Genomic DNA, 25,572 nt, shown 5'->3' on the forward strand with positions numbered 1-25,572 from the left:
AGCAGGATTCTGAGGGACAGTTGGCTGTGGCTTTGCAGAGGGCTCCCCTGACAGCAGTTCCGTTTGCCTCAAATGAACACAGGCATCTTAGGGAACGTCCACCCACTGAGAGGATGCTGCGCCAGCCTCACCCCAAGCCCACCCCTGCAGCTGTAATCTTCGCAACAGCCCCATAGGTAACGGTTACTATCCCAGTTTACAGATATGACAGCTGAGGCTCAGAATGTTTCTGCAACTCGCCCAAGGGCTCACTATGAGTGAGTGACAGAACTGGACTTTTCACCCGGTTTTCACTCTTCCACACCTGCATTTTCTGACATTGGGAGGCCCCTCTTGGGGAGCTGCTCAAGTGACTCCCTTTCTGAGGGAAGACAGTTTACTAACCCCTCTTCATGACTGGAAGCCTGGAACTTCGTGATGCTTTGTGAAACCCCTGGGAATCCGGGCATGGACGGTCTGATGCCAAGGACTCAGGTGTCCCCTTTTCTCTCGCTCTCCATACAGTGCTCCAGAAACTGCAGCAGGGGCTTCCAGATCCGGGAGATTCAGTGTGTGGACAGCCGGGACCACCGCAGCCTGAGGCCATTTCACTGCCAGTTCCTGGCTGGCCCTCCTCCTCCTCTGAGCATGAGCTGCAACCTGGAGCCCTGCGAGGAGTGGCAGGTGGAGCCTTGGAGCCAGGTACGGCGCCTAGTACACCCTCTGGACAACCTGGCAACCATGAATCTCTGTGTTACCTCGTGAGTCTAGATGTCGGGGAAGACCACATGTGTATCAAGCCAGTGCCAGGCCGCCATTCAGCCACCTTCCACTGGGTGTGTTACTGAACCAAACTTGGGTCACTTGTCCATACACAGTAAAGCCAATCTACTGACACCAGGTTGTGGTGAAGGAAAGTGCAGCATTTATTGCAGGGCGCCAAGCAAGGAGTCCAGGTAGCTAGTGCTCAAAAGGCCTGAACTCCTCGAAGGCTTTCAGGGAAAGGTTTTTAAAGACAGGGTGAGGGAGGGGGTTTTGATCAGCTTGTGGACATTCTTCCAATTGGTTGGTGGTGCAGTAATGGGGAGTCAACATCATCAGCCTCATGAACCTTCTGGTTCCAACCCATCTGAGGTCTATGTGCTTGTGGGCACCATACAGTTAACTTCTTCCACCTGGTGGGTGTTTCAGTCTCTGCAAAACAGCTCAAAAGATGTGGCTCAGAATATTATCTATAGTCCTTGAGGAGGAACTAAAGGTCCTTGACTTTGTTTAATAGCTAAACTATTATTATTTTGTCTTGCTTGACTGTTTTCCTTTCTGAGTTTTCTCACCTCGCTGATTAAATTTACTCTTTGGAGATCAGGGAAGGCCTAGGAGGCTAAAGTGTTTCTATAGACAAGAGGCAGGTGGAGAACATGATGGGGTGAGGGGGTAAGGCTGTTCTGGGAAAGCCCCATAGGGTCCTGCTTGGTGACAGGTGGGGAGGCTGGGCAGGTCCAGCAACTTGAAGGCTATGTTGTGTGCTTTAAACTGTGACTGCTCAATGGTTTATTACAACCTAGTCTCAATGGATATACTGGGGAATTGGGGTCCCTCTGGGGAGATGTACATGTACCACTGTGGTGAGAGGCATTTAGGACAGAGCATCACATGCCCCTCTTAGGCTTCTGCAGTGGGACTGGGGGCAATGGTCAGATCCTTTCCACACACAGTATTTAATTTCAGAGTTCCACCTCTCAGTTAAATGTCCAGATCCTCGTTTACACAAATAAAAAGAGGGGTGTGTGTGTGTGTGTGTGTGTGTGTGTGTGTGTCTGTCTGTCTGTCCTGTTTTGTGAGGGCTGAGGCTCTGCTGCGTCTTTGTCCTACTTCAGTACATGAAAACAAATTACTCTTCCTTGGTGAGATATAATGATTTCATTTGCCTATTGGCCTCAGTAGCTTAAAAGAAAAAATACTCCCAACTGTACACATGCATGGTGGAAAGAAGAGGGAAAGAAAGAATGCAGCATGTTTTGAGTGTGTCCATACACCAGACATTTTACCTACAATACTTGTTTTAATTATCACAACAACCTGGATGGTAGGCCTTATTAATTCCACTTTATAGGTGAATAAATTGAGACTGAGAGGTTAAGAAGCGTACATGAGGTCACACAACTAGAAAACAAATGGTGGAGTATTAAATTCAAGCTTAAGGCTGACTCTGATGCCTGTACTCTTTCTACTGTAGAATTTAGTCCAGTGGACATGGAGCAAAGAGAGAACTGAAGAGAAAGAGTGAGTCATAAGTATTTGGGGGGAAACTTACCACATGCCAAGGAAGGGAAGATAAAGGACCACAGGTGTAGGATACAGAATTAGTGTTCAACCCTGGAAGACTGAGCCCCCTCAAGCTTCTTACTGTCTGCTGGGTCAAGCAGCCATGTTGATTCCTGAGGCCCTGGGTCAATACCTGGTGTTTTCTGGGGCAAAAACCACCACTGTCCCCTCTTCTGCTTCCTTCCCTGTCCAGCTCTGGAGGACATAAAGTACCTGCTACTCCCATGCTTTGAACTTAGGCCTCCATGTTTGCTGGGCCTGGTGACAGCTTCCAGAATCCTGGAATTTGCAGAGGCGCTTAGATTGCCTTGTCAGAGAAATTGCATTTGCAAGTTATCCAAGATGAGCAATCATATATGCTCTCTGGTTGTGAAAAAGATGTATTCTATATGCTTCCGCAGTAGCTTCTGGGAGCCCAATCATGAGCCTGTTTCCTGAAGGCCTCCCAACACCCTCCTTTCTAAATTGCTCTGTTCTGAGCAAACCACAAAGTTGGAAGACTTCCCTCTGAAGGAGCAGTAAAGACAGAAAATGCTGAAGTTGGTTGAACATTTCCCTGGGAATGTTGAGGGACTATTAGGGACTGGGCACCTTTAGGTGCTTTCCCTGAGCCATCATGATGATGCTCTGTCTGTACATACTATCCAAGGGATGCCTTCATGGGAATGTTCTGGGGCCTTGCAGTGAATGTCAGCCAGCCCAGACTATTTGCAATGGAAGAGGCATTTCAACTGTAGAAATGTCTCCACTGGTTCTCAAACTTTAGCAAACTTTAGCATGTTTCAGCATCACCTGGAGGGTTTGTCAGCACACAAATGTCTGGACCTCACGCCCACAGTGTCCAGTTCAGAGGTCTGGGGTAGGGCCTGAAGTTTCGCATTTCTAACAAGTACCCAGAGACGCTGAAGTTGCTGCTTTGGGGACCACACTTTAAGAATCACTAGTTTATACCTTCTTTATCCCCCCTTTCCTGGAGGTTACTTGGCCAGGTGGCCCTGGATCTATATGCACAAATGTAGGTATGCAACAGGATCCCAAGTGTGGAATTCCTCTCCTTCCCTCCTCATATAGGGTTGAAAACAGTGAATAAGTGGGAAAAGATCCATGTTGGAATACTGTGAAAGCAATAGATTAGTTCTTTTATTGAGCAGAAAATGTTAATTGTATATAATTTCCCTCTTTTCTATGGTTACCATCACACATGCAGTGCCTGTCGTGATAGGCATGATATTGGCAATCATAATTGTTTTGTTGTTGTTACCATGTCGTAATTAAGATTTTTCAAAGTACTAAGATCTTTCAAAGTACTTTTCAAGTACTCAAAAGCATTCTTCAAAGATTCTTGGTGAATTATTTACTTTCCTCTTAGAAACCTCAGGAAAATGAGACAATACAACTTAGAAAATTATTCTAGTGAGCAAAAACTTGACATGTTTCAGGATTATATCCCTTCAGGAATCCAACTTGTCATCTCGAACTTATTTTGTGAGCATTACAGCCAGTTCATCAGACACTTAGAAAACCTATCAACGTCACTATTCCAAAGATGGACAAATTTAATTCTAAGGCTTTCTGTAGTGGGGAAAGAAGGCTGAATCCTGTTTTAATAGATGAACAAAATTGCATTGTAGAAGTATGCTCTCCATTAGGGCTGTCAGAACTAATCAGAATAAAAACAGCTACATTTTACATTTTGGTTTCTAGACCAGCATTCCTTCCATTTGACATACTGAACTATTTAGCATCTTCTGATTTTTTTCCCCTCCTCTTATCCCCAGAATTTTCTTTATCAGTCTCCTTTCTTTAAGTCTTGTTTCACCACCGTTTTTGTTTCTGTTATTGCCTTTTGGCTTCAACAACAAAAATATTTTTTTTTCTCACAGTTCTAGAGGCTAAAAGTCCGAGATGAAGGTGTTGGCAGGATTGGTGTCTTCAGAGGCCTGTCTCCTTGGTTTGTAGATGGCTGTATTCTCCTTTGTCTTCTGTTGTTTTCCTCCATGTATGTCTGTGTCCTAATCTCCTCTTCCTATAAGTACACCAGTCATAATGGGTTAGGGCCCTCCCTAATGACATCATTTTACTTTCATTACCTGGTTAAAGACTCTTCCTCCAAATACATCACATTCTGAGGTACTGGAGGGTTAGGACTTCAAAATACAAATTTGGGGGGAACACAATTTAGCCCATAACAAGCATAGCAAAGATACTAGCAGGGTATGTATCTTGGCGGTGTGAAAGGTTGAATTTTGTTGTTGTAGTGGTGGTCGTTTATTTAATGTGTTCTTAATAATCCACCCTAAATTCAGGTCTTGATGACTCTTTTCAACTTAAATATAGTTGACATACAATAATACGTAAATTTCAGGTGTACTATATGATGCTTTGACATTTGCATACATTATGAAATGATCATCACACTCTAGTAACCATCTGTCCCCATAATAAGTTATTTCAATATTATTGATTATATTCCTTATGTTGTATATTACATCCCCATGACGTATTTATTATACATCAGGAGGTTTGTACCTCTTAATCCCCTTCACCTATTTTCCCCCCTACCCCACACCTCTACCTTCTGGCAAACACCAGAATTTGTTCTCTGTATCTATGTGTCTCTTTTCATTTTGTTTTGTCTGTTTGTTTTGGTTTTACATTCCACATGTAAGTGAGATCATGCGGTATTTGTCTTTCTTTGTCTGACTTATTTCACTTCTAGATCCATCCATGTTGTCCTAGGTGGCAAGATTATATATTTTATGGCTGAGTAGTATTCCATTTTGTGTGTGTGTGTGTGTGTGTGTGTGTGTGTGTACACGTACACATCACGTCTTCTTTATCCATTCATCAATGGACACTTACATTGCTTCCATATCTTCTGTTATAAATAATGTTGCAGTGAACATTGAGGTGCATATATCTCTTTGAATTGGTGTTTGTTTTCTTCAGTAAATACCCAAGAGTGAAATTGCTGTATCATATGGCAGTTCTATTTTTAATTCTTGGAGGAACCTCCATACAGTTTTCCATAATGACTACCCCAATTTAAATTCCCACCAACAAGGCACAGGGGTTCCCTTTTCTCCGCATCCTGGCCAAGATTTATTATTTGTTGTCTTTTTTGATGCTAGCCATTCTGACAGCTGTGAGGTGATAACTCATTGTGGTTTTGATTTGCATTTCCCTGCTGATTAGTGATGCTGAGCATCTTTTCACATTGCTCTTTGCCATCTGTATGTCTTCTGTGGAAAAATTTCTATTTGGGTCCTCTGCCCATATTTTAATCAGGTTGTATGTTTTTTGATGTTGACTTGTATGAGTTCTTTGTATATTTTGTGTATTTACCCTTCATCAAATACATTGTTTGCAAATAGCTTCTCCCATTCAGTAGGCAGCCTTTTCATTTTGTTGATATTTTACTCACTGTGCAAAAGCTTTTTAGTTTGATGTAGTCTCATTTGTTTATTTTTGCTTTTCTTTCTGTTGCCTGAAGAGACAGATCAATATGTGTGTATATATATATATATATATATATATATATAATTAAAACCAATGTCAAAGAGTGTATCTACAGCCTATGTTTTCTTCAAGAAGCTTTATAGTTTCAGGTCTTACATTTAAATCTTTAATCCATTTTTATTTTCTTTTTGGACTTATGCTTTTATTGTCTTGTTTAAGAAATCACAAACCTATGCGTACATTTTCAAAAGTTTTATGCATTTAATTTTTCTTTTATAACGTTAGCCCACCTAGAATTGAGTTTTAGGATAAGGTATGAGTTAGGGATGAAATTTTTTTCTCTTTCATTTTTTTTTATTGGAGTATAATTGCTTTACAATGGTGTGCTAGTTTCAGCTTCACAACAAAATGAATCAGTTATATATATACATATGTTCCCATATCTCTTCCCGCTTGCATCGCCCTCCCTCCCACCCTCCCTATCCCACCCCTCCAGGCGGTCACAAAGCACCGAGCTGATCTCCCTGTGCTATGCGGCTGCTTCCCACTAGCTATCTACCTTACGTTTGGTAGAGTATATATGTCCATGCCTCTCTCTCGCTTTGTCACAGTTTACCCTTCCCCTTCCCCATATCCTCCAGGCCATTCTCTAGTAAGTCTGTGTCTTTATTCCTGTTTTACCCCTAGGATCTTCATGACATTTTTTTTTCTTAAATTCCATATATATGTGTTAGCATACAATATTTGTCTTTCTCTTTCTGACTTACTTCACTCTGTATGACAGACTCTAGGTCTATCCACCTCATTACAAATAGCTCAATTTCATTTCTTTTTATGGCTGAGTAATATTCCATTGTATATATGTGCCACATCTTCTTTATCCATTCATCCGACGATGGGCACTTAGGTTGTTTCCATCTCCGGGCTATTGTAAATAGAGCTGCAATGAACATTTTGGTACATGACTCTTTTTGAATTATGGTTTTCTCAGGGTATATGCCCAGTAGTGGGATTGCTGGGTCATATGGTAGTTCTATTTGTAGTTTTTTAAGGAACCTCCATACTGTTCTCCATAGTGGCTGTACCAATTCACATCCCCACCAGCAGTGCAAGAGTGTTCCCTTTTCTCCACACCCTCTCCAGCATTTATTGTTTCTAGATTTTTTGATGATGGCCATTCTGACTGGTGTGAGATGATATCTCATTGTAGTTTTGATTTGCATTTCTCTAATGATTAATGATGTTGAGCATTCTTTCATGTGTTTGTTGGCAGTCTGTATATCTTCTTTGGAGAAATGTCTATTTAGGTCTTCTGCCCATTTTTGGATTGGGTTGTTTATTTTTTTGTTATTGAGCTGCATGAGCTGCCTGTAAATTTTAGAGATTAATCCTTTGTCAGTTGATTCATTTGCAAATATTTTCTCCCATTCTGAGGGCTGTCTTTTGGTCTTGTTTATGGTTTCCTTTGCTGTGCAAAAGCTTTGAAGTTTCATTAGGTCCCATTTGTTTATTTTTGTTTTTATCTCCATTACTCTAGGAGATGGGTCAAGAAGGATCTTGCTGTGATTTATGTCATAGAGTGTTCTGCCTATGTTTTCCTCTAAGAGTTTGATAGTTTCTGGCCTTACATTTAGGTCTTTAATCCATTTTGAGCTTATTTTTGTGTATGGTGTTAGGGAGTGATCTAATCTCATACTTTTACATGTACCTGTCCAGTTTTCCCAGCACCACTTATTGAAGGGGCTGTCCTTTCTCCACTGTATATTCCTGCCACCTTTATCAAAGATAAGGTGACCATATGTGCATGGGTTTATCTCTGGGCTTTCTATCCTATTCCATTGATCTATCTTTCTGTTTTTGTGCCAGTACCATACTGTCTTGATTACTGTAGCTTTGTAGTATAGTCTGAAGTCAGGCAGCCTGATTCCTCCAGCTCCATTTTTTGTTCTCAAGATTGCTTTGGCTATTCGGGGTCTTTTGTGTTTCCATACAAATTGTGAAATTTTTTGTTCTAGTTCTGTGAAAAATGCCAGTGGTAGTTTGATAGGGATTGCATTGAATCTATAGATTGCTTTGGGGAGTAGAGTCATTTTCACAATGTTGATTCTTCCAATCCAAGAACATGGTATATCTCTCCATCTGTTTGTATCATCTTTAATTTCTTTCATCAGTGTCTTATAATTTTCTGCATACAGGTCTTTTGTCTCCTTAGGTAGGTTTATTCCTAGATATTTTATTCTTTTTGTTGCAATGGTAAATGGGAGTGTTTTCTTGATTTCACTTTCAGATTTTTCATCGTTAGTATATAGGAATGCCAGAGATTTCTGTGCATTAATTTTGTATCCTGCTACTTTACCAAATTCATTGATTAGCTCTAGTAGTTTTCTGGTAGCATCTTTAGGATTCTCTATGTATAGTATCATGTCATCTGCAAACAGTGACAGCTTTACTTCTTCTTTTCCGATTTGGATTCCTTTTATTTCCTTTTCTTCTCTGATTGCTGTGGCTAAAACTTCCAAAACTATGTTGAATAAGAGTGGTGAGAGTGGGCAACCTTGTCTTGTTCCTGACCTTAGTGGAAATGCTTTCAGTTTTTCGCCATTGAGGATGATGTTGGCTGTGGGCTTGTCATATACGGCCTTTATTATATTGAGGAAAGTTCCCTCTACACCTACTTTCTGCAGGGTTTTTATCATAAATGGGTGTTGAATTTTGTCAAAAGCTTTCTCTGCATCTATTGAGATGATCATATGGTTTTTCTCCTTCAATTTGTTAATATGGTTAATCACATTGATAGATTTGCGTATATTGAAGAATCCTTGCATTCCTGGAATAAACCCCACTTGATCATGGTGTATGATCCTTTTAATGTGCTGTTGGATTCTGTTTGCTAGTATTTTGTTGAGGATTTTTGCATCTATGTTCATCAGTGATATTGGCCTGTAGTTTTCTTTCTTTGTGACATCCTTGTCTGGTTTTGGTATCAAGGTGATGGTGGCCTCGTAGAATGAGTTTGGGAGTGTTCCTCCCTCTGCTATATTTTGGAAGAGTTTGAGAAGGATAGGGTGTTAGCTCTTCTCTAAATGTTTGAGAGAATTTGCCTGTGAAGCCATCTGGTCCTGGGCTTTTGTTTGTTGGAAGATTTTTAATCACGGTTTCAATTTCAGTGCTTGTGATTGGTCTGTTCATATTTTCATTTCTTTCTAATTCCATCTTGGCAGGTTGTACATTTCTAAGAATTTGTCCACTTCTTCCAGGTTGTCCATTTTATTGGCATATAGTTGCTTGTAGTAATCTCTCATGATCTTTTGTATTTCTGCAGTGTCAGTTGTTACTTCTCCTTTTTCATTTCTAACTCTGTTGATTTGAGTCTTCTCCCTTTTTTTTTTTGATGAGTCTGGCTAATGGTTTATCTATTTTGTTTATCTTCTCAAAGAACCAGCTTTTAGTTTTATTGATCTTTGCTATCGTTTCCTTCATTTCGTTTTCATTTATTTCTGATCGGATTTTTATGATTTCTTTCCTTCTGCTAACTTTGGGGTTTTTTTGTTCTTCTTTCTCTAATTGCTTGAGGTGCAAGGTTAGGTTGTTTTTTCGAGATGTTTCCTGTTTCTTAAGGTAGGATTGTATTGCTATAAACTTCCCTCTTAGAACTGCTTTCGCTGCATCCCATAGATTTTGTGTCATCGTGTCTCCATTGTCATTTGTTTCTAGGTATTTTTTGATTTCCTCTTTGATTTCTTCAGTGATCACTTCATTATTAAGTAATATATTGTTTAGCCTCCATGTGTTTGTATTTTTTACAGATCTTTTCCTGTAATTGATATCTAGTCTCATAGCGTTGTGGTCGGAAAAGATACTTGATACAATTTCAATTTTCTTAAATTTACCAAGGCTTGATTTGTGACCCAAGATATGATCTATCCTGGAGAATGTTCCATGAGCACTTGAGAAAAATGTGTATTCTGTTGTTTTTGGATGGAGTGTCCTATAAATATCAATTAAGTCCATCCTGTTTAATGTATCATTTAAAGCTTGTGTTTCCTTATTTATTTTCATTTTGGATGATCTGTCCATTGGTGAAAGTGGGGTGTTGAAGTCCCCTACTATGAATGTGTTACTGTCGATTTCCCCTTTTATGGCTGCTAGTTTTTGCCTTATGTATTGAGGTGCTCCTATGTTGGGTGCATAAATATTTACAATTGTTATATCTTCTTCTTGGATCGATCCCTTGATCATTATGTAGTGTCCTTCTTTGTCTCTTGTAATAGTCTTTATTTTAAAGTTTAATCCATTTGAGTTTATTTTTGTATATGGTGTGAAAAAGTAGTCCAGTTTTTCCAACACCTTTATTGAAGAGGCTGTCTAGTCCCCATTGTATATTCTTGCCACCATTTTCATAGATTAGTTGACCATATAAGTATGGGTTTATTTCTGGACTCTCTATCCTGTTACATAGAACTATGTGTCTGTTTTTGTACCAGTACCATACTGTTTTGATTACCATAGCCTTGTAGTATAGTTGGAAATCAGGGCATGTGACACCTCCACCTTTCTTCTTTCTCAGGATTGTTTTGCCTATTCAGGGTCTTTTGTGTTTCCATACAAATTTAAGAATTATTTGTCCTAGTTCTGTGAAAAATGTCATTGGTATTTTGATAGGGATTGCACTGAATCTGTAGATTTCCCTGGGTAGTATAGTCATTTTAACTATATTAATTCTTCCAACCCATGAGCACAGTGTATCTTTCCAGTTGTTTGTGTCATCTTCAGTTCCTTTCATCAGTGTCTTATAGTTTTCCAAGTACAAGTCTTTTACCTCCTTGGTTAGATTTATTCCTTAGTATTTTATTCTTTTTCATATAGTTGTAAATTGGATTGTTCCTTAATTTCTCTTCCTGCTAGTTCATTTTTAGTTACAGAAATGCAACAGATTTCTGTATATTTATTTTATATCCTGCAGCTTTATCAGATTCATTGATGAGCTCTGGTAGGTTTTTGGTGGCATCTTTAGGATTTTCTATGTATAGTATCATGTCATCTGCAAACAGTGACAGTTTTACGTCTTCCTTTCAAATATGGATTCCTCTTATTTTCTTGTCTGATTGTTGTGGCTAGGACTTCCAATACTATGTTGAATAAAAGTGACAAGAGTGGGCATCCTTGTCTTATTTCTGATCTTAGGGGAAATGGTTACAGCTTTTTACTGTTGAGTATGATGTTCACTATAGGTTTGTCATATACAGCCTTTATTATGTTGAGGTATGTTCCCTGTACCCACTTTGTTGACAGTTTTTATTATAAATGGGTGTTGAATTTTGTGAAAAGCTTTTTCTGCATCTATTGATGTGATCATGATTATTTTTATTCAGTTTGTTAATGTGGTGTATCACATTGATTGATTTTGAATCAAAAACAATCCTTTTATCCCTCGGATAAATCCCACTTGATCATGGTGTATGATCCTTTTAATGTATCATTAGATTTTTTTTTCTAATTTTTGGGGGGATATTTTGCATCTATGTTGATCAGTGATATTGGTCTATAATTTTCTTTTTTTATTTAACTTCTTTATTGGAGTATAATTGCTTTACAATGATGTGTTAGTTTCTGCTGTATAACAAAGTGAATCAACTATACATATACATATATCCCCATATCTCCTCCCTCTTGTTTCTCCCTCCCACCCTTCCTATCCCACCCCTCTTGGTGGTCACAAAGCACCAAGCTGATCTCCCTGTGCTATGCAGCTGCTTCCCACTAGCTATCTATTTTATATCTAGTAGTAGTTATAAGTCCATGCCACTCTCTCACATCATCCCAGCTTACCCTTCTCCCTCCACGTGTCCTCAAGTCCATTCTCTATGTCTGCATCTTTATTCCTGTCCTGCCCCTAGGTTCTTTAGAACCATTTTTTTTTTTTAGATTCCATATATATGTGTTAGCATATGGTATTTGTTTCTCTCTTTCTGACTTACTTCACTCTGTATGACAGACTCTAGCTCCATCCACCTCACTACAAATAACTCAATTTTGTTTCTTTTTATGGCTGAATGATATTCCATTGTATATATGTGCCACATCTTCTTTATCCATTCATCTATCAATGGACTCTTAGATTGCTTCCATATCCTAGCTACTGTAAAGAGAGCTGCAAGGAACATTGTGGTACATGACTCTTTTTGAATTATGGTTTTCTCAGGGTATATGCCCAGTAGTGGGATTGCTGGGTCATATGATAGTTCGATTTTTACTTTTTTAAAGAACTTCCATACTGTTCTCCATAGTGGCTTTATCAATTTACATTCCCACCAACAGTGCAAGAGGGTTCCCTTTTCTGCACATCCTCTCAAGCATTTACTGTTTGTAGATTTTTTGATGATGGCCATTCTGACTGGTGTGAGGTGATACCTCATTGTAGTTTTGATTTGCATTTCTCAGAGGTCTCTTAAACTATCCTCATTTTAAAAAATTCTTTCCTTTTTCTGTTCAGCTTGGGTTATTTCCACTCCTCTTCCAGTTCACTGATATGTTCCTTTGTATCATCTAATCTACTGTTGATTCTTTCTAATGTATTTTATATCTCAGTTATTGTATTCTTTACCTCTGTCTTGTCCTTCTTTATATTTTCTAACTCTTTGTTGAAATTCTAACTGTATTCATTTATTCTTCTCCTGAGTTTGTCGAGCATTTTTATGATCTTTACCTTGAACTCTTTATGAGGTAGATTGCTTACCTCCACTTCATTTAGTTCTTTTTCTGAGATTTTGTTTTGTTCCTTAATTTGGAACATATTCCTCTGATTCCTCATTTTGCCTAATTCTCTGTGTTTATTTCTATGTATTAGGTAGGTTGGTTACGTTTCCCAGTCTTACAGAAGTGGCCTCATGTACGATATGTCCAGTGAGGCAACAGCACACTCACCTCTGGTCACTAGAGCTGTGTGCTCTAGGGGTGCCCCTATGTGGGCTGCATGGGCCCTTCTATTGTGGTGGGACTGACTACTGTAGGAGCTCTGGTAGGTGGGCTTTTTCCTGATCTGGTTGACTCTTAGGCCCTGCCTCATCTGACGGCTGCTGGCATGCTGATGGGAAGGGCCAGCTCATAACATGGCTAGCTGCATGGCCTGGTGATCTTGGAGCTATTGTTGACCCACTGGTGGGTGGGGCAAGGTTCCAGTGCAGGTGACAGTGGGCCCTGTGGGGTCCGGGTCTGGAGCTCACCTGCTGGTGGAAGGGCTGAGTCCTGGGGCTTGTTTCACCTTTGTCATTTGAAATGACAGAGTGGTCATTGTAAGGAACCTGGCACAAATGTTCCAGATTCCAGTAGAGATACTCATATTCTTAATAACAGTGTACACAGCAAAAATAATAGTAAAAGCATTTAAAGAAAATATAATTCTATTGAGTTTTTCTGTCTTTGCTTGAGTTCTTTATTTAAAAATTAATAATAGCTGTTTTGGCAATCTAAATTCTTTATTCTGACATACTTTGATGAAAAACATCTAAATACACATGATTGTGAATTCAGACAGACACTAGGAACATGTTTTGGTGATTAGATGAAGCTACCTAGATTTGGAGTTAATATAGCTGGGCCTAACTGTTGCTACCAACTTTGTGATGTACTGCAATAAGCTAGGCCTTATCTCAAGTAATGCTGAACCAGTGATTACCAAACTGATTTTTTAACCCCCACTTGAAATAGTCAGTAATTATGAATATTTGTTCAGTAATCATGGGAATTTCTGCTCTAAAGATAGGTTATATCTTATACTATATACATGTATATCTTTGTAACTTAATAGTATGTCACAGAAAAAAAAATGCTTGTTCCAGACTTACCTGAAACAGTCATTTTTTTTTTCCCAACTGAAAAAGGAAAAAAGAACCCTCTTACTAAGTAATTAGGGGGGAATGGGTTGACATACAGGGTGTGGAACTAGAGATGAACTGTCAAGTATTTTTTCTAAATAAGGTAAACATTTATTCAGCATCTACTGAATATTCACATCTGCCAGGTGCAGTGTCAGGCACTGAAGATACAATGAAAAAAGACACGTCCCTACCCTTTATCTCTGAAAATGACACCATGTGATTTTTACCTGACTTTGTCCCTGTTGTGGACCAGTGTTCCAGGTCATGTGGAGGCGGAATTCAGAAGAGAGGAGTGACTTGTCCAGGAGGCCTGTGTGACTGGACGAAAAGGCCCACATCCATTGCGCCCTGCAATGGGCACCCTTGCTGTCACTGGGCCACTGGGAACTGGGACCTGGTAAGAGTCAGTTATAATCTCTTTCGTTTATTTTTTAAAAATAGCATTTGTTTCCTTTTGATTTTAAAAGTCATATATAATCCCTGTAAATGCTCAATGTATACATTGATTTAAAGTGTGTTTCTATATATTTCAGTTCTGTATTTTACTTTTCTGCTCTCTAATATCTCTAAGTCTGCTAAAACTTGACCCATGGCTGACATGGTGGTCAGTGTTAACTGTCCTGAGTTCAGAAGAGAAAAAGATCAAATACTTTCAAGAGAGAAAAGATCAAATACCGAAAACTAGCCCAAAGTCACAAAGCCTAAGGAAAAGTGATTTGGGGTCCTAACATCTTGGATCCTCTGGCTTTTTGCAGAGCAAATAGGAGTTGCATGTGCCCTGAAGCTTGAGGCTTAGCATGATTTAGTGAATTTCAGGTCTCTTGTCAACCTGCAGATTATCAGGTTGCTAGATGGCCAGCATGTTTGATGGAAGGACAAATGAAATAGTTAAATTTTAAATGAGAGCAAGATTTATGATTCTTACAAAGTTTATTGTAGAAATAAGACTATCAGTGACACTGAAAATAAAAAAATTCTTCCACAGACAGATTCTTCCATCACTCTGACTGATTGTATCCTAGGTTCTCTAGAAAATAAAGTTGAGGCAGAATCTAATACTTTATAAGGAAATACAATGTCAGGGACTCAGGAGTGATAGAAAAGAGGAGGGAGGCAGGGAAGGAGGAGAATCAAGTATGAGGTGGTGCATTACCAGGCTGACCATTTCTCCTAACTGGCCGCTGCTTGGTGTCAAGATTGCCTGCTCTCAAAAGAAGGTCTTTTAAAAGCTGTTTGAACTACTGTCTCTTGGAGCAGTTTGTCCAGAGGCAGGAAGACAGGAGATTATCTACCGGCTCCTATCTCCCAGGATTGTGTAAAAAGTCTCCCCTTAGATGGCTAGCACCCACCATTGTCCTGGGTTATTTATGTGTGGGCAGGTCCCACTGTATCTCACATCTCATTGGCAACAAGAAAATCCATTGTCAGGGTAAGAGGCACACAGCAAGGGCATGCATGAAGTGCAGGCCAATGAGTTGTGCTTCCATGAAGCTGGTTGCCACCTCAGCTGGGGCCCATCAAAGGCCAACATCTGGGAGACAGGTGAGCCAAGAGAATCGGATACACTAACCCCTCAACTATTAATATTTTTTTAAGTAACTTGTTCTTGTGTAAGTATATTTTGATGGTTATAACAGAGGCTAATGCAGTATTTTACCAAACATAATGTCCCAAGATATTTTTAGGTTGCTATGTTCTTAGCAGTTGTCATTGTTATAGTTGTGTAGTTATACCTACATAGCCATGATCAATTTGAATGCTGGCAGGTACTTGTTTTTTTTTTTTTTATTGATTTTTGGCTGAGTTGGGTCTTCGTTGCTGCGCACGGGCTTTCTCTAGTTGCGGCTAGAGGGGGCTACTCTTCATTGTGGTGCGTGGGCTTCTCATTGTGGTGGCTTCTCTTGTGGAGCACAGGCTCTAGGTGCACATGCTTCAGTAGTTGTGGCACACGGGCTCAGTAGTTGTGGCTCACAGGCTCTAGAGCGCAGACTCAAAAGTTGTGGCGCACAGGCTTAGTTGCTCCGCGGCATGTGAGATCTTCCTGGACCAGGGCTCGAACCCCTGTCCCCTGCATTAGCAGATGGATTCTTAACCACTGCACCACCAGGAAAGTCCCGTGGCATATACTCTTAAAAACGGCTCCTGCTGGTGCATCCAACTCAAGGTTGTATTGGTCTCTTCCCACTCAAATCCAGGAAGAACGAGATGACTCGTTATTGCTAAAGGAACATTGTACATTAATCAGTTAGCCTGCAACAAATAAAAAATACATATTTTACTATTTTTATAGCTTTAAAAATGCCTAGTAGACAATGAAGAATGACATCAACCATTCCCTTAGACAGAACCCATAGTATTTTCTATGAATGCCCTATATTAATTGGCATCTAATGCTGATTCATGGTGAATTGCCAAAGGAGATTCTGGTGTCTGGACAAGCTTCTGGTTATACATTCTACTAAGCTGTCTGCCAGGTCCAGGACCAGTTTTCACCCTACCCTCATGGATCATGTGAACAACAGAAAACAATGTCATACAGTTGTATTATTTTTCATATGAATAAAATTTAATTTATATTTAGGTATCTTAAAATATCTCCCTGGGAAATATACTTTATTTCCTATTTATTGGAGGTTCAGTATTTCTAAAACCAATTTTCCTCATCCATCTTTGATTTCACAACCTGAAAAAATTGTCCTCAACAGATAAAGATGTGTTTCAGGATTAGGCTTTTCATAAATACCCTGGAGCCCTGTGTAACAATTATAAGCATCACTAATCAAATCAAATGTGACCATCAGAAAAGAAAATTTGATATACTTTGAACCATCATAAGAATGCTATAAATTTGGGCCCATTCAGGGGAACAAAATCCTATAGATTAAAAACTACAGATAAACATTTTTAATTGTCACTGTCAACTCCCCGAGGCTGTAGTACCTTATCATTCATTGTAAAGGAAACTTGGATAATGCAGTTTTCTTTCTGGCAAGAATGATGATGATATCCCAGTAAATATGATAGTAGTAATGGTGTGTGAAACATAAGCTCTTAGGGTACACACTGAGAGGAGGAAATTGTCAAAAACATTCCCATTTTCCTGTAAGAATGCAGGCTGTTCCTCATTTTGACATTTAGGTAATGTCAGTGTCAGGTAACACTGAGGTTGTAAATTGTGAAGTTTTGTGTGGTTGTTCTTTAGCCAGATTTCCAGTGCATTTCTTTGGTTATAATCATCTGTATGAAGTTAGAATAGGAAGTATTAAAATCAGTGAGAAATTTAAAATCCATAGACTATCTGACCCAGTAATTCTACCTTTAATAATTTAACCCACAGATATACCACCAGATGTAATCCTAGATGACTATAAAGAATATTCATTGCCACCTTGTTATAATAGCAATTCCTGAAAATAATCTAAATGTCCATTGATGGAGGAACTGGTTAATTTATTAATTTATTATAGTACTGCCCTTTTAAGAATGAGGTAGACCTGTATTTCTGAGATGTAAAAATTTCCAACAGCAGAAGTACAGAATTTCCTTAGAGGGAGGAAGAGGTAGCAGTCTCTTGGAGGTGGAGATGAGTTAAAGTTTCCTTGGAAGAGCCAGGTACTACTAATTCATCAGTTGTGCATATCAAAGAATAGGGGGCAATGGAGGTGGCTCCACTTACCAAGCCAGCCTTTAGGATTGTCCTTGACCTCATTACCTATTATTAAGAGAAAAGGAGAAGTTACCAGAGTTCAAGTAAGACATACGGATGGATCGAATATATACATTTGTCTCTGTTCCTCAAACTCCATTAAACCGCCAGAAGAAGAAAAAAAAAAAAAAAAACAGCTAAAAGTGGCACAAACCCAAAAAGAAAGAGAAGAGGACAGGAGACAACAGCAAAGTGATGGGGTCAGTACACTTTTGGAAGATAGAAGGAGATAGCCAGCTGTGTCCTGGGTTTAAGAGGTGGCCTTACTTTCTAATGTAAAACTGACTGTGCCTTAGCATCACCCTGGGGCAGCTGGTGGTGTCCAGGAGAATGAATGAATGCTCCAGATTTAGATGCCTATTTGGACTTTTATTTGGTTTGGGGTATTCCTGTCTTCTGCTCTGCAAGTTGGGGGAGCAAAGCTAGTGTCCCAGGAGACTTGTGCCACGACTTGTTTGCAGTTTACACAAACTTGTTCACATTAAAGCTCCAAGCAGAATCTGATTGGCAAACTCCAGCTGCAGCATATGGAACTTCTAGATGTTCACTACCTTGAATGGGTGTCAGTGCCACTGAACCATGGGAGAGAGGAGTCGAGGGGCGGAGCCACTCTCTCCCTCTTCCTGGGAGAGCGATGGTCTAAACCAAGGGCTGGTGAGCTTGGGGCCTTCCTCTCCTCACTCCTGCAGGAAGGGGGCAGTTAGGACCCCTCTTAAGCAGTCTTCTATTTCTTACCACTAAATTGGTTTCCTTTTTCATCCCAAAGTTGGAACTCCCCCAAATATGCTGTAGAAGCCAAATCTGAATTCTGAGATTTTGAAATATCTTAAACCACTAGAGAAAGTCTAGTTCTTGTGCCACCTCTGATCAGCAGGCCATCTGTCCGTTCCTCTCCTCTGAGTCAGACAGCTCTAGCAAGCAAGGTTACTTGGCTAGTTCCTAATGCACTGATGGGAAGCCATCCCATTGAGGATGACTTCTACTCAAAACATGACCCTCTGGACATCAGATGCCTCATTTAGCAGGAAAAGGCATTGATTGGATGTATTTATGTGACTGTGGGCATTTGTGGCTATAGAGTCCTTGACCATAGTGTTATATGTAATGGAAACTATCTTATAAACCTGAAAAAGTTTTTATTTTCTAAAAAAAAAAGTAGATACCCAAACTTACAATTGACTCAGTAGCATGTCTGAGAAAGCTAAAAACTGTCTATAGCAGAGATTTCCAGGTACATCTGAAGGCAGAGGTGAGGGAGGGTAAGGGAAAATGGGAGTTGGTTGAAAGTTTGTAAGAGAAGCAGTTGGATCTTTAGAAATTTTCCTACATCCCAACCATAGTCTTCTCTCTGATACCCTGGAATCAGGCATAGTTGATCAGGGCAAAAGGATTAATTGTCTCACCAGCGATTAAGTGATGAAAATACACACAGTAAATAGTGTGATATCCCCTTCTCCAACTGAGCTCCACAAAGGCAGGGGACCAGCTTAGCCTCAATAGGAAAAAAACTATATAAGAGACCTCTTCCTGCTCAACTTATAAAGCCGTGTCTCAACAACTGCCACCCATGGAACATCCAGTCAGCTCATTGGTGCCTTATTTTAAATATACATAGATAGTATAGGATTTCTGGACATTTGAGAAAACCTATCACACCAAGAACAAAATAACAAAATGAACAGAACAAAAGGAACTCCAAGGAATAGAGACCATGAAAAAAATGAAAGAACTCCTCATAAAATATATATAATTAGTCTCTTTAGGGAAATAAGAGACTATATCCATGAGCTAGCTTCTTATTAAAGGCATATAAAAAGCATATAAGGAGAATATAAGGAGAATTTAGAAATTTTTAGAATAGCAAAAGTGAAAAATAAAACATAAGACTGTGAAAATAATGTGAAGAAATCTCTCAAGAAAATGAGGACAAAGACAAAATGAGATAAAAGATAAGGAAATTAGAGGATCAGGCCAGCAGGCACAACATCAAAATAATAAGATTTCAGAAAGGGAGGATGGATGGGATTGACATGTATACACTGATGTATATAAAATTGATGACTAATAAGAACCTGCTGTATAAAAAAATAAAAATTTAAAAATTTTAAAAAAACTAATTAAAAAAAAGGGAGGATGTAGATGGAATAGAATTGAGGAAATTATCAAAGAATTAATACAAGAAAAATTTTCCAAAACTGAAGGACATGTGTCTCCATGTCCTTCATTAAATGCTATGAATAAAGGAAAAAGTCAGAGGAGAGGAATATCTGATTCTACAACACCCGAAAACAAATTTTATTTTACATGGTTGTTCCAAGAATTGAACTCAAGGATATTGCCTATGTACTTACAGTGCCTGACATATATTAATAGTAAGTGCAAGAAAATTATTAAAGGACTTCCCTGGTGGCACAGTGATTAAGAATCTGCCTGCCAATGCAGGGACACGGGTTCAAGCTCTGGTCCAGGAAGAGCCCACATGCCACGGAGCCACTAAGCCTGTGCACCACAACTACTGAGCCTGCACTCTACAGCCCATGAGCCACAAATACTGAGCCCGTGCGCCACAGCTACTGAAGCCTGCATGCCTAGAGCCCATGCTCCACATCAAGAGAAGCCACCGCAAAGAGAAGCACGCACACCGCAGCAAAGAGTAGCCCCTGCTCACCGCAACTAGAAAAAGCCTGTGCGCGAAGACCCAATGAAGCCAAAACTAAATAAATAAATACATTTTTCTTTTTTAAAAAAGAAAATTATTCAATTGAGATGCTTGCATTAGTTTGTACCAGTTTTAAATCATCAAATGGTTTCTTCATTTGATCTATGTTGGTTGAGTGATAGCACTAACAGAGTCCAGTCTTCATGTATCTATTTTATAGCTTCTCACAGAGAGTCTTTGCTGATCATCTGCTGAGCCCTGGGAATCAACTTTTCCAAACAGGCCAGTTTAAGCTGAAGAGAAGCATCCAGGACTGAAAGAGCATAGTACAGAGTTCAATGTAGGGTGCAAACAATTCAGTTGCTCAGCAATCTTAGCTTAGAGCTAAGCTGCAACTAAGCCCCATCCCTATTTTGGGTGCTCAGTTCTGCACAAAGATCCCTTATTTTTATTGGATACAAAGAAGTGGAACTGAGCATTAAGAGAGTTACCTTGTCTCTAAAACCCCAAACTCACAGCATTACCACAATTAACAAAACCCAAATCAGTAACCATGCTTCCTGCTTAATCCTCTAATTTAATACAACACAAATTCATGCATCTTCTCTATCACAAGTTATTTAAATTAGCTAATAAATGCACGGGCAGTGACCTCTCTGCTTATTTTTGTGCTTGGCTTGGAATTAGCTCTTCCATCATTTTTGTTTGTTTGTTTGTTTTGTATTTTTAATTTAATTTTTATTTTATATTGGAGTATAATTGATTTACAATGTTGTGTTAGTTTCCGGTGTCCAGCAAAGTGATTCAGTTATACATACACATATATCCATTCCTTTTCAGATTATTTTCCCATATAGCTTATTACAGAATATTGAGTACAGTTCCCTGTGGGTCCTTGTTGACTATTTATTTTATATATAGTAGTGTGTATATGTTACTCCCAACCTCCTAATTTATCCCTGCCCCCAACCTTTCCCCTTTGGTAACCATAAGTTTGTTTTCAAAGTCTGTGAGTCTGTTTCTGTTTCATAAATAAGTTCATTTGTATCACTTTTTTAGATTCCACATGTGATATCATGATATATGTCTCTGTCTGACTTACTTCACTTAGTATGATAATCTCTAGGTCCATCCATGTGGCATTATTCCATTCTTTTTTATGGCTTAGTAATATTCCATTGTATATATGTACCATATATTTTTTTTAAAATCTTTTTTCTTTAATCTTTTTTTTTAAACTGGGCCATAGCTGTTTTACAGTGTTGTGTTAGTTTCTACTGTACAGCGAAGTGGAGTTCCCTGTGCTATACAGCAGGTTCTCATTAGTTATCTATTTTATACCTATTAGTGTATATGTGTCAATCCCAATCTCCCAGTTGTCCTCACCTGCCCTTTCCCCCCTTGGTGTCCATATGTTTGTTCTCTACATCTATGTCTCTATTTCTGCTTTGCAAGCCAGTTTGTACCATTTTTCTAGATTACAAATATATGCATTAATATGTGTTTTTCTCTTCCTGACTTACTTCACTGTGTATGACAGTCTCTAGGTCCAACCATGTCTCTACAAATGACCCAATTTCGTTCCTTTTTATGACTGAGTAATATTCCATCATATATATGTACCACATTTTCTTTATCCATTCATCTGTCGATGGACATTTAGGTTGCTTCCATGACCTGGCTATTGTAAATAGTGCTGCAGCGAACACTGGGGTTCATGTGTCTGTTTGAATTATGGTTTTCTCAGGGTATATGCCCAGTAGTGGGATTGCTGGGTCATATGGTAGTTCTATTTTTAGTTTTTTAAGGAACCTCCATACTGTTCTCCATAGTGGCTGTATCAATTTACATTCCCACCAACAGTGCAAGAGGGTTCCCTTTTCTCCACACCCTCTCCAGCATTTATTGTTTATAGATTTTTTGATCATGGCCATTCTGACTGGTGTGAGGTGATACCTCACTGTAGTTTTGATTTGCATTTCTCTAATAATTAGTGATGTTGAGCATCTTTTCATGTGTTTTTTGGGCCATCTGTATGTCTTTGTTGAAGAAATGTCTATTTAGATCTTCTGCCCATTTTTTGCTTGGGGTTGTTTGTTGTTTTGATATTGAGCTGCATGAGCTGTTTGTATATTTTGGAGATTAATCCCTTGTCAGTTTCATTGTTTGCAAATTATTTTCTCCCATTCTGTGTATTGTCTTTTGTTTTGTGTATGGTTTCCTTTGCTGTGCAAAAGCTTTTAAGTTTGATTAGGTACCATTTGTTTATTTTTATCTTTATCTTCATTACTCTAGGAGGTAGATACAAAAAGATATTGCAGGGATTTATGTCAAAGTGTGTTCTGCCTATGTTTTCCTCTAAGAGTTTTATAATATCCAGTCTTACATCTAAGTCTTCAATTTATTTCAAGTTTTTGTGCAAGGTGTTACGGAGTATTCTAATTTCATTCTTTTATATGTAGCTGTCCAGTTTTCCCAGCACCACTTACTGAAGAGGCTGTCTTTTCTCCATTGTATATTCTTGCCTGTAACAACCTCGTTTAACAGAGGAAGAAAACAAGAGGTTGAATGAGATCCAGGACAATGTGTAGTGAGTGAAAAAGCCCAAGTCTCCTGAATTCTGGTCCAGTACCTCCAGTACCCTTTATCATATTCTGGCTTGATTAACTTCACTTGTTCTTCCTTCTGTCCTCTGTTGCACACTTTTATTTACTCAGGATCAGTTGAGTAGCTATTTTCTTACTTTTGTCCATATCCGTGGAAAATTTGATGTGAATTCACTGAATAAAATTACCTTTAGGTTTAATGAGAGTAATCTCTGACTTTATAAAACAGACATAAAGTTCCATGCTGATAGCTTTGCTCTAGGCTTTATGAAGAGTAGAGTAAAATAAAGTAGTGGATGTTAAGAAGAATTTGATGTTTCTCCTCTTATCCCACATTGGAGTTTTATGGGAAACAGGGTTTGGTAACAGTATTCTGAGTTTCAGTGGTATCCAGTGTGGGTATTTTTTTAAGTCTAGTAATCTTGTTGACCAATAATATTTCAAATGGCAAATGGGATATTTAGGGCCTGGAGATTTTTCCAGAATTTACCATGCAGCAGTCTTTTTCGGCCAATCAATGGGTATTTACTGAATGGTCAGGCTGCGTTTAGAACTCACCTACTTACCGTGCAGAACAAAGAAAGAGGAACTGGTTTCTGCCCTCTGGGAGATTTTGATTATATAAGACAGATGAGGCGAAAAGTAGTAAAACATGAAATAGAATGTAAACCATAAGAGTATATGTGGGTCACTATAGCCAAAAGGTGGAAGCAACCCAATGTCCATCAACAGATGAAAGGATAAAGAAAATGTGGTACCTACATACAATGGAATATTATCCCACCTTAAAGAGTAAATTCTGACACATGCTATAACATGGAGGAAACGTGGAGACATTTGCTAATTGAAAGAAGCAAGTCACAAAAGGACAAATATTGTATGATTCTACTTTTATGAGGTACCTCAAATAGTCAAGTAGACAAAAAATAGAATAGTGGTTGCCAGGGACTGGGGCAGGGTAGGAGGTTGGGGGTACAGAGTTTCAGTTTGGAGAGATGAAAAACTCCTAGAGATGGATGGTGGTAATGATTACAGAACAATGTGAAAGTATTTAGGGCACTGAACTGTACAGTGAAAAAATGGTTAAAATAGTAAATTTTATGTTTTATATATTTTACCACAATAAAAAAATTTTTAAAGAGTATATGTATATATAATAAATTCAGACGCATTTTCTTATGTCCCCAGGATGGTTTCCCAGGACCGAGAATCTCCCTTCTGCTTCCAGGCAGATACATCATGACATTACATGAATCTTGTCTGTTAGGTGGCTTGAGGCCACACATGGTACAGCTAGGTCCATTCCAAATTCCCTCTCCATTCCACCTTGCTTTTCCTCTCCCTCTTCCCTTTTGATTCTCTCTCAGCTTTCCTCGTAGCTCTGTCCCCTCTCCTCACATCTGACTCCCAGCCCCAAATCAAAACCAGTTCAGAGAAACTGGATTGCTGAGGCACCAGAGTCCAGATATGAAATTTTTTTCTGTTTTGCTTGCAGTTCAACCTCTGTCCACATTCTTCAGAGAAACCAATTGTAAATTAAGCCGAATTCAGTTCACACAATCTATAATATAAACTCTTCCTAAATTCACATCTCCAAATTATTAGTGCCTTTATTCTATGACTCCTTCAAAAAGCCTTGTGATAATTGAGGCTTGCCCCTATTTGACAACCGTGGGGTTAAAGCAGTTATACTGGAGTTCCCCTGGTGATCCTGGGGGAGAATTCTGACTCTCTCCCTGTGCCCCTCTCTTCCAGTGCACTGCATCCTGTGGAGGTGGCTTTCAGAAGAGGACTGTCCATTGTGTTGCCTCAGAAAACAATAAAACTGAAGACCAGGACCGATGCCTGTGTGATCACGAACCCAGACCCCCAGAATTCCAAAAATGCAACCAGCAGGCCTGCAGGAAGAATGCTGGTAGGTGAATGGCTTTGCTCAGGGGCACAGAGCTTTTCATAAATAAGTTGTCCTGCATGACTTGATTTGTGGGTAGTTTTAGTCCCCTTTTACAGAGCTAAGAATGTTAATGCTGAAGAGGCCAGCCAGCTCCCCTGGGAGCCATCTGTCTGATTCCGTGAGGTTTGACATTAATTCCTTGAGGGATTATCTCATCCATTTTCCTATCTCAAAGCACGTTTACACTGACTTCATCCCACACAAATGAGAATCACTTCCATTTTTTCAAATTTCTGAGAAATGCTCTAACCTTTCTCAGGAACCCAGTCAAGTACTGAATGGACCTTTCTATCAATCTTGCACTGCTGTCTGAGGTCAGGTTCCATAGAAACAGACCCTGAGGTGCAAACTTGTGTGCAAGGGATTCATTCAGGAAGTGCTCCCAAGGAAGATAGCTAAGGGAGAGGGAAACAAGACAGAAAAGGGAGGAAGCACAGCTGGGCAGCCATCTCAGGCACATTCCTAGCTTCAGCCTGCTCCCACAGGGAAGCTCCAGGGTGAAAGTTATATCTCAGAGTTGTCTGCTCTTGAGGCCAATGAGCTGAGAGTTCACATACCTGCACCTTTCAGCCACTGGCCAACAGCTACCCAGGAAAGTGGATTTGCAGATATTTAAGGCTCTCTACCAGTGGTAGTCTTTTTCCAAAGATTCTTAAGGATGAGAGGTAGTGAAACCTGCTGTTTATTAATCTGCTGCTACCTCCTTCCAAGAGCTGAGGGCTGGCATTCAACAGAGACTGCTGTCAGAGTTAATATCCTGAGAAGAGTTTCCCTAAGGATTGTTTATTTACAAATCATGTGTTTATTTAACAGATATTTGCTGGGCACTTACTTTGTGTTAAATATAATGTTAAACAAGGAACAAAATCACCAACCAGTGAGATACTGATCAGGGCAGTAAGGGTGTTATGACAGCACTTGGGAAGGGCATCATATGTAAACTGGGGAGAGGAGGGAAGGCCTCCAGAGGAAGTGAAGGATGAGTAGAGAGGTCATGGGAGAGGTTC

At 39.4% G+C, this 25,572-nt stretch overlaps 1 protein-coding gene across 1 annotated transcript in view; it reads left to right on the forward strand.

Annotated features, from left to right (window-relative positions):
- Window positions 1–25,572, forward strand: part of ADAMTS12 (ADAM metallopeptidase with thrombospondin type 1 motif 12) — a 409,046-nt gene that overhangs the window by 361,953 nt on the left and 21,521 nt on the right. Inside the window, exons 21-23 of the mRNA XM_007466839.1 lie at window positions 505–681; window positions 13,894–14,037; window positions 24,367–24,526. Coding sequence (XP_007466901.1) covers window positions 505–681; window positions 13,894–14,037; window positions 24,367–24,526 — 481 coding nt within the window. The remainder of the gene's footprint in view (window positions 1–504; window positions 682–13,893; window positions 14,038–24,366; window positions 24,527–25,572) is intronic.

The sequence above is a fragment of the Lipotes vexillifer genome, unplaced genomic scaffold (genome assembly GCF_000442215.2).
Source record: "Lipotes vexillifer unplaced genomic scaffold, Lipotes_vexillifer_v1.1 scaffold647, whole genome shotgun sequence".
Classification (NCBI taxonomy): Eukaryota; Metazoa; Chordata; class Mammalia; order Artiodactyla; family Lipotidae; genus Lipotes; species Lipotes vexillifer.